Source organism: Oncorhynchus keta, unplaced genomic scaffold (genome assembly GCF_023373465.1).
Source record: "Oncorhynchus keta strain PuntledgeMale-10-30-2019 unplaced genomic scaffold, Oket_V2 Un_contig_1049_pilon_pilon, whole genome shotgun sequence".
Lineage (NCBI taxonomy): Eukaryota > Metazoa > Chordata > Actinopteri > Salmoniformes > Salmonidae > Oncorhynchus > Oncorhynchus keta.
The window spans coordinates 36928-46929 of NW_026277115.1; the positions used below are offsets into that span (position 1 = coordinate 36928).

At 41.2% G+C, this 10002-nt stretch overlaps 1 protein-coding gene across 1 annotated transcript in view; it reads left to right on the plus strand.

Moving 5' to 3' along the window:
- The window catches only part of LOC127916978 (zinc finger protein 501-like), a 45526-nt gene extending 35857 nt beyond the window's left edge, over positions 1-9669 (plus strand). Inside the window, exons 3-5 of the mRNA XM_052500439.1 lie at positions 2958-3055; positions 3189-3366; positions 6299-9669. Coding sequence (XP_052356399.1) covers positions 2958-3055; positions 3189-3366; positions 6299-7197 — 1175 coding nt within the window. The 3' untranslated portion in view covers positions 7198-9669. The remainder of the gene's footprint in view (positions 1-2957; positions 3056-3188; positions 3367-6298) is intronic.
- The last annotated feature ends 333 nt before the right edge of the window (positions 9670-10002 follow it).

The window sequence follows — 10002 nt, forward strand, 5'->3', positions numbered from 1 at the left end:
CCGTTTTAGGACCACTATTGTTTTCACTATACATTTTACCTCTTGGGGATGTTATTCGAAAACATAATGTTAACTTTCACTGCTATGCGGATGACACAAAGCTGTACATTTCAATGAAACATGGTGATGCCCCAAAATTGCCCTCGCTAGAAGCATGTGTTTCAGACATAAGGAAGTGGATGGCTGCAAACTTTCTACTATTAAACTCGGACAAAACAGAGATGCTTGTTCTAGGTCCCAAGAAACAAAGAGATCTTCTGTTGAATCTGACAATTAATCTTAATGGTTGTACAGTCGTCTCAAATAAAACTGTGAAGGACCTCGGCGTTACTCTGGACCCTGATCTCTCTTTTGAAGAACATATCAAGACCATTTCGAGGACAGCTTTTTTCCATCTACGTAATATTGCAAAAATCAGAAACTTTCTGTCCAAAAATGATGCAGAAAAATTAATCCATGCTTTTGTCACTTCGAGGTTAGACTACTGCAATGCTCTACTTTCCGGCTACCCGGATAAAGCACTAAATAAACTTCAGTTAGTGCTAAATATGGCTGCTAGAATCCTGACTAGAACCAAAAAATGTGATCATATTACTCCAGTGCTAGCCTCTCTACACTGGCTTCCTGTCAAAGCAAGGGCTGATTTCAAGGTTTTACTGCTAACCTACAAAGCATTACATGGGCTTGCTCCTACCTATCTCTCTGATTTGGTCCTGCCGTACATACCTACACGTACGCTACGGTCACAAGACGCAGGCCTCCTAATTGTCCCTAGAATTTCTAAGCAAACAGCTGGAGGCAGAGCTTTCTCCTATAGAGCTCCATTTTTATGGAATGGTCTGCCTACCCATGTCAGAGACGCAAACTCGGTCTCAACCTTTAAGTCTTTACTGAAGACTCATCTCTTCAGTGGGTCATATGATTGAGTGTAGTCTGGCCCAGGAGTGGGAAGGTGAACGGAAAGGCTCTGGAGCAACGAACCGCCCTTGCTGTCTCTGCCTGGCCGGTTCCCCTCTTTCCACTGGGATTCTCTGCCTCTAACCCTATTACAGGGGCTGAGTCACTGGCTTACTGGGGCTCTCTCATGCCGTCCCTGCAGGGGGTGCGTCACCTGAGTGGGTTGATTCACTGTTGTGGTCATCCTGTCCGGGTTGCTATATAAAGGGCTATATAAATAAAATTGGATTTGATTTGATTTTGATTTGAATGTAAGAAATGTATGAATGAAATCAAAATACAAGTGAAATGCTTACAGTGAAATACTTACAAGCCCTTAATTAACCAACAATGCAGTTTTAAGAAAAATAAGTGTTTTGTATAAAAATACAACTAATTAATATTAAAGAGCAGCAGTAAAATAACAGTAGCGAGGCTGTATACAGGTATTACCAGTACATAGTCGATGTGGAGGCTATATACAGGAGGTACCAGTACAGAGTCAATGTGGAGGCTATATACAGGAGGTAACCATTACAGAGTCAATGTGGAGACTATATACAGGAGGTACCATTACAGAGTAAATGTGGAGGCTATATACAGGAGGTACCGGAACACAGTCAATGTGGAGGCTATATACAGGATGTTCCGGTACAGAGTCAATGTGGAGGGTATATACAGTACAGCGTCAATGTGGAGGCTATATACAGGAGGTACCGGAACAGAGTCAATGTGGAGGCTATATACAGGAGATACCAGTACAGAGTCAATGTGGAGGCTATATACAGGAGATACCAGTACAGAGTCAATGTGGAGGCTATATACAGGAGATACCAGTACAGAGTCAATGTGGAGGGTATATACAGGAGGTACCGGAACAGAGTCAATGTGGAGGGTATATACAGGAGGTACCGGAACAGAGTCAATGTGCGGGGACACAGGTGAGTCGAGGGATTCATTTTAAGCTTCTACGTCTGTGTACAGGAAAGTATTATTTGTAAGACGTAAGAGAAAATATATCTGTTTATTGTTAAATTATTATGACGTTCTTTCCAACACAAAAAGTGTAGTACAAACTGCGTTACCCACTCCAGCCAGCAGATGGCGATGGGCGTCTTTCAGGTGATGCTTCTTGCGTGACGTGTAATGGACTGGACGGGACACTTCTTCAGGAACAACAAGGCGCCAACTCTTTCAACCACCTCGGTAGCTTGCTAGACAACATAAAACTGAAAGATTGATTCTTTAGACCATGTTAATGTACATTAGCTAATCTCAGTGTTTTAGACAAATTTCGGTTGACGTATCTACTGGTGAACTTTAACCTAATGTGCTTGTTCAATTTGCAAACTTGTTAAAGATTGATACTGAGGTTAGCACTAGGCTAGTCGCTAATGCTAGCTAGCTAACATCCCTGACCATGAGCTCACTGAACTACTCCTCCCTTGCTAATGAAGAGGTCTGCTTTACGGAGAAAGAATCTTTCAGAATGAAAAAGGAGGAAGAGGAGGCTGTTATAGTGAAAGAAGAGAAAGAACATTTTAGAGAGGAAGAGGATGCTATCTTAATAAACGTGAAGGAGGAAGACGTTTTGAGAGTGAAAAAGGAGGAGACAGAAGATCCGATTGACACCAGTGAGTACTGTCTTAAAAACAGGGACACAAACTATGCAGTTGTTGAACTAATGTGGTGTTTTTAATGGGCATTCTTACTGTAGGAATTGTTAAATGGTCGATCTGCCATTGGTTCATATACTTTTGCGACTTTTCAATTAGATGTATTGAATTCTCCAGTCTTTTAAAAGTCAATATTGGTGCATATGTTCTACTTAAAATATAAAAAAGGCACCCATTTTGTGGAACAACCCTTTTACATTTGCATCACAAATATTTTTTTAGGAAATCAAGATGAAAGTGGCCATTTTAGGCCCTTTTTAGACATATTCATGCCTCTTGTAAGACTCTGTGATTGTAATAGAAGATCATAAGTTTACCATCTGTTTGATGTTCTCATTCACACAGGAGAGAGACATGACTATGGTGGATCCTCTGGGGAGCCTCAACAACATCCTGATGCTGACGAGGCAGAGAAGAGTCTCTCCAGATCAGAACACCAGATGGTACAGCTTGGTCTGGTCTAGCATACAGCTTGCTTTATCGGCTTGGGCTGGGTTTCTGTGGAGCACTTTATGACAACAGTGACATCAGCATCCATAATGATGTGCATCTGTGTCCCCTCTGTATGGTTACTAGGACAACGCTAGCCCTTTCAGCCTCCCGGAGTCCATGTGTCGTGCCTCTCCTGGTAGCACCTTACTGCTGGGTATGAAGAGGTTGTCTGTGCTGCTGGTGGACTGCAGGAAAACAACGGCGCTTAGTGGAACTGTGAAAGGAGGAGAAGAGATGAAAGGATCAGATTTGATTCATCAAAGTAAGTGCTGTAGTTTAGTTTGAACAAATACAATAGATCTGCCCACTGGTATCTGTTACCAGGACAACCAGCAGAGTTCTGTTAGTTGACAGGAAGATAGACTGGTGTATATGGATGTTATGAATATCATAACACTGAAAAAGGAAAGGATTCTGCCAATGAAAAGAAAGAAAGCAATAGACCATATAAAACCTTGATGAAAGTTAGCTTTAGAGAGAGTTTCAAGATGATCCAATGTAAGGTGCTTGTTTTACAAAAACTTATCCTTAAAACATTACATTGCCTGTCCCAGTCAACCCCCCTATCTTTACAAGACTGTTGAACAGGCAAACTAAACTCTAGACACTGTTAATTAATTAACTAATACTGAGGAAAGCTGTGATCTGGCTTATAGGGAAGGACATTCAATAAACACAGCACTTAAAAATGACTGATTGGCTGAGAGAAATTGATGATAATAAAAATATTGTTTGGGCTGTTTTGTTAGACTTCAGTGCGGCTTTTGCCATTATCGATCGTAGTCTGCTGCTGAAAACATGTATGGCTTTACACCCTCTGCTATATTGTGGATAAAGAGTTTTAAAAAAGCTAACCTTTATTTAACTAGGCAAGTTGGTTAAGAACAAATTCTTATTTTCAATGACTGCCTAGGACTGCCTTGTTCAGGGGCAGAACGACAGAGTTTTACCATGTCAACTCGGGGATTCGATCCAGCAACCTTTTGGTTACTGGCCTACCGCTCTAACCACTAGGCTACCTGCCTCCCCAGAGCCACCTGTCTAACAGAACACAGAGAGTGTTCTTTAATGGAAGCCTGTACAACACAATCAAGGTAGAATCAGGATAAAGTTTGTTAGTGCGCCAGGCAGGTATTAACACTAGTTATTAAAGTTAGTTGAATAGAATCCCTGTAGTGCTGTCCTGAAACAGCTGCAAAACATGACGAGTGACGTTTTGTGTGACAAAACTGCATATTTGAGAGTGTATTTTTAGTTTCCCCGGCACAAGGTGCACCTGTGTAATAATCAAGCTGTTCAATCAGCTCCTTGATATGCCACACCTGTCAGGTGGATGGATTATCTTGTCAGAGAATAAATGTTAACTAACTAATGTTAACTAACAGGGATGTAAAAAAATATTGTAGTTACTATCAGTTTGAGGAACATCTTTCCAAATATTTCACTTTATTTTTTACTTTACCCAAAATATGACATCAGCGATAGTCAAAATGTTGAAAATCTGTGAACGTCTAAATAAGAAATTGGTCCATTTAAACAGCAGGTGTCGAACCCTTTCAACAACGGAGAGATTTTACTGATGTGCTTTGTGTCTTCGACTTAAGAACAAGTTTTGGACTTCCACTTAATTACTTATTTACTTATTTTATGTTTAAGGAAGTGTGTACAGTCGTGCCCAAAAGTTTTGAGAATGACACAAATGTTAATTTTCACCAAATCTGCTGCCTCAGTTTGTATGATGGCAATTTGCATATACTCCAAAATGTTATGAAGAGTGTTCTGATGAATTGCAATTAATTGCAAAGTCCCTCTTTTCCATGCAATTGAACTGAGTCCCCCCCAAAACTGGAAGCTTCAAAAGGAGGGTGGTGCTTGGAATCATTGTTCTTCATATGTCACCCACGGTTACCTGCAAGGAAACATGTGCCGTCCTCATTGCTTTGCACAAAAAGGGCTCGGGATCGGGGCACCACCAGTACAGAGCTCAAGAATGGCAGCAGGCAGGTTTGAGTGCATCTGCACGCACAGTGAAGCGAAGACTTTTGGTGTCAAGAAGGACAGCAAAGAAGCCACTTCTCTCCAGGAAAAACATCAGGGACAGACTGATATTCTGTAAAAGTCACAGGGATTGGACTGCTGAGGACTGGGGTAAAGTTATTTTCTCTGATGAATCCCCTTTCCGATTGTTTGGGGCTTCCAGAAAAAAGCTTGTCCGGAGAAGACAACCATCAGTCCTGTGTCATGCCAACAGTAAAGTATCCTGAGACCATTCATGTGTGGGGTTGCTTCTCAGCCAAGGGTGTCGGCTCACTCACAATGTTGCCTAAGAACACAGCCATGAATAAAGAATGGTACCAACACATCCTCCGAGAGCAACTTCTCCCAACCATCTAGGAACAGTTCGGTGACGAACAGTGCCTTTTCCAGCATGATGGAGCACCTTGCCATAAGGCAAAAGTGATAATTAAGTGGCTCGGGTAACAAAACATCAATATTTTGGGTCCATGGCCAGGAAACTCCCCAGACCTTAATCCCATTGAGAACTTGTGGTCAATCATCAAGAGGCGGGTGGACAAACAAAAACCCACAAATTCTGACAAAATCCAAGCATTGATTATGCAAGAATGGGCGGCCATCAGTCAGGATGTGGCCCAGAATGTTATGAAGATGATTGCAGAGGGCTTGAAAAAGAAGGGTCAACACTGCAAATATTGACTCTGCATCAACTTCATGTCATTGTAAATAAAAGCCTTTGACACTTATGAAATGCTTGTAATTATACTTCATCATTCCATATTAACATCTTACTAAAATATCTGAAGACACTGAAGCAGCAAATTTTGTGGAAAGTAATATCTTTCATTCTCAAAACTTTTGGACACGACTGTAGGTCGCATTCTGTATCATACAGCTATGAAAGTTATATATTTAGAACTACCTGCTCGATTGGAATCCAGTGACGTCTGTGTCTTGAGTGTCCTGACGAAAACAAAATGAATAAATAAGTAGTGTAACCATTATCAGTAATTACCAGGAAACTCTACAACATTTGTTTTAAAATCACACTAAGATTGTTAAAACTGGCCTTAGGTTATTGAGGGATCTGATTAGGATTTACCCTCGTAGCAAGGCCGTTTTATATGTGGAGGTTTCATTCGGGTCTCTATTTAAAAAAAACACACTGTCTTTGGCAGGAGAAAGACCAGTCTCAGAGGAACCAGAGCCAGGGACGTCCAAACCAGCAAGAAGACACCAGTGCTCTTACTGTGGCAAGTGTTTTAAGCGGTTAGGGAACCTGAAACGGCACGGGCTAGTACACACAGGGGAGAAGCCATACCACTGCTCCCAGTGTGGAAAGTGTTTCAGCCGATCAGGGCATCTGAAAAAACATGAAAGAATACACACAGGGGAGAAGCCTTTCTACTGCTCCCAGTGTGGCAAGCGTTTCAGCCAGTCAGGGCATCTGAAAAACCATGAGAGAAGACACACGGGGGAGAAGCCTTTCTACTGCTCCCAGTGTGGCAAGCGTTTCAGCCAGTCAGGGCATCTGAAAAACCATGAGAGAAGACACACAGGAGAGAAGCCTTACCACTGCTCCCAGTGTGGCAAGTGTTTCACCCAGTCAGGGGATCTGAAAAAACATGAAAGAATACACACAGGGGAGAAGCCTTTCTACTGCTCCCAGTGTGGCAAGCGTTTCAGCCAGTCAAGGGATCTGAAAAACCATGAGAGAAGACACACAGGGGAGAAGCCTTTCTACTGCTCCCAGTGTGGCAAGCGTTTCAGCCAGTCAGGGGATCTGAAAAACCATGAGAGAAGACACACAGGGGAGAAGCCTTACCACTGCTCCCAGTGTGACAAGTGTTTCACCCAGTCAGGGGATCTGAAAAAACATGAAAGAATACACACAGGGGAGAAGCCTTACCACTGCTCCCAGTGTGACAAGTGTTTCACCCAGTCAGGGGATCTGAAAAAGCATGAAAGAATACACACAGGGGAGAAGCCTTACCACTGCTCCCAGTGTGGTAAGTGTTTTAACCGGTCAGGGAGCCTGAAACAACATGAGAGAATACACGCAGGAGAGAAGCCTTAACACTGCTCCCAGTGTGGAAGGAGTTTTAACCAGAAAAACAGCCTGAACCAACATGAGAAAATACACAGAGGTGAGATGCATTACCACTCCTCCCAGGGTGCAAAGCATTTGCCCATTTAGGAAGCTTGAAAGAGCATGACACAGAAGAGAAAGCTTACAAAAGCTTAGACTTTGGGAAAACATATTACTCATAACAATCACTTAAACGTCATTAGAGAATCCACACAGGAGAGAGAAATGACTTCTCTTAGCATGTATATTGATATTTCACATCTAATTTTTCTTACAATTCATCAGAGAACATACACAGTGCTCCCGTTGTCTTATATTGTTGCCTTATAATGTGTTTACCTGTTTTTACCAGATGAAATTGCTTCTTCCAATTATTGATAAACATGTACCTGTTAAGAAACTGACTGTTAGATATGTTAAGACTCCATGGATTGATGAGGAATTTAAAAACTGTATGTTTGAAAGAGTTGTGGCAAAAGGAGTGGCTAATAAGTCTGGCTGCACATCTGGCTGGCTTACATACTGCAAATTGAGAAAAATAATCAACTTTATTATGAAGCCAAGATCAATGATATAAAGAATGATGGAAAAGGGAAGCCAAATTAATCCACTACCCAAGAGTGGTAAAGCGGCCTTTACAGCAGACCTGATGGAAAAGGAAACATAATGAAAGAAAAGCAGTGCAAGTATCGAATTTTGTAAAGTTAGTGTGGGAGAGGTGGAAAAATTGTTATCGATCAATAATGACAAACCTCCTGGCATTGACAACTTAGATGGAAAGCTACTGAGGACAGTAGCTGACTCTATAGCTACTCCTATCTCCTATCATATTTTTTATATGAGCCGAGAGGAAGTTCTTTGTTCTCTTGCCTGGAGGGAAGCCAAATTAATCCACTACCCAAGAGTGGTAAAGCGGCCTTTACTGGTTCTAACAGCAGACCTATAAGCTTGCTGCCAGCTCTTAGCAAACTGTTGGAAAAAATTGTGTTTTACCAAATGTTATGCTATTTCTCTGTAAACAAATGAACAACAGACTTTCAGCATGCTTATAGAGAAGGGCACTCAACATGTACTGCACTGACACAAATGACTGATGATTGGTTGAGAGAAATTGATAACAAGAAGATTGTGGGAGCTCTATTGTTAGATTTCAGTGCAGCCTTTGATATTATTCACCATAACCTGTTGTTTAAGAATGTTTGTGCTATGGCTTTTCAACCTCTGCCATAATGTGGATTAAGAGTTATCTATCTAATAGAACTGAGAGGGTTTTTAATGGAAGCTTCTCTAATGTCAAACATATGACACATATCACTAGCCACTTTAACTATGCCACTTTGTTTACTTTGTCTACACACTCATCTCATATGTATATACTGTACTCGATACCATCTACTGTATGCTGCTCTGTACCATCACTCATTCATATATCCTTATGTACATGTTCCTTATCCCCTTACACTGTGTATAAGACAGTAGTTTTGGAATTGTTAGTTAGATTACTTGTTGGTTATCACTGCATTGTCGGAACTAGTAGCACAAGCATTTCGCTACACTCGCATTTAACATCTGCTAACCATGTGTATGTGACAAATAAAATTTGATTTGATTTGATTTGAAATGTGATGTACCGCAGGGCAGCTCTCTAGGCCCTCTACTCTTTTCTATTTTTACCAATGGCCTGCCACTGGCATTAAACAAAGCATGTGTGTCCATGTATGCTGATGATTCAACTATATAAGCTACCAGCAACCACAGCTAATGAAGACACTAAAACCCTTAACAAATAGTTGCAGTCTGTTTTGGAATGCGTGGCCAGTAATAAACTGGTCCTGAACATCTCTAAAACTAAGATCATTGTATTTGGTACAAATCATTCCTTAAGTTCTAGACCTCAGCTGAATCTGGTAATGAATTGTGTGGCTGTTGAACAAGTTGAGGAGACTAAATTACTTGGCATTACCTTAGATTGTAAACTGTCATGGTCAAAACATATAGATTCAATGTTTGTAAAGCTGAGGAGAGGTCTAGCCATAATAAAGAGATGCTCTGCTTTTTGACACTACTCTCCACAAAGCAAGTTCTGCAGGCTCTAGTCTAATCTTGATTATTGTCCAGTCGTGTGGTCCAGTGCTGCAAGGAAAGACCTAGTAAAGCTGCAGCTGGCCCAGAACAGAGCAGCTGTCAGGGTTGTGACTAGGGTGGGAATTCTATGTTCCTTTTTCTGTGTTTTTGTATTTCTTTGTTTTTGGCCGAGTGTGGTTCCCAATCGGAGGCAGCTGTCTATCGTTGTCTCTAATTGTGAATCATACTTAGGCAGCCTTTTTCCACCTGTGATTTTTGGGTAGTTGTTTTCTGTATAGTTGATTTGTCTTACAGAACTGTTCGTTCTTCTCATTGTTATTTTGTTCGAATGTTTTTTGATTAAATAAAAATCATGAACACTTACCACGCTGCGCTTTGGTCCATGCCTTCCGACGAGAGACGTGACAATTGTGTCATGTTTTGTGTTGACCGCAGGAGGGGTAGCTGCTGCTTTTGCAACAGCTAATGGGGATCCTAGTAAAATACCAAATACCAAACTCTGTTGTTCTCTCTGAGCTCAGAAATAAATAATCTTGGTTTCACTTGGACTCCAGCAGATCCTTATATTATAATATCCATTACAACTCACCCACAGATTGCTATTTCATGATTGTCTCAATAAAGAGTTCCTCATTCACCTTTCCTGTGGGTATTTACAAGCCTCCCACTGGTTGAATAAACGTTGTTTCCACGTCAAATTAAAAAAAC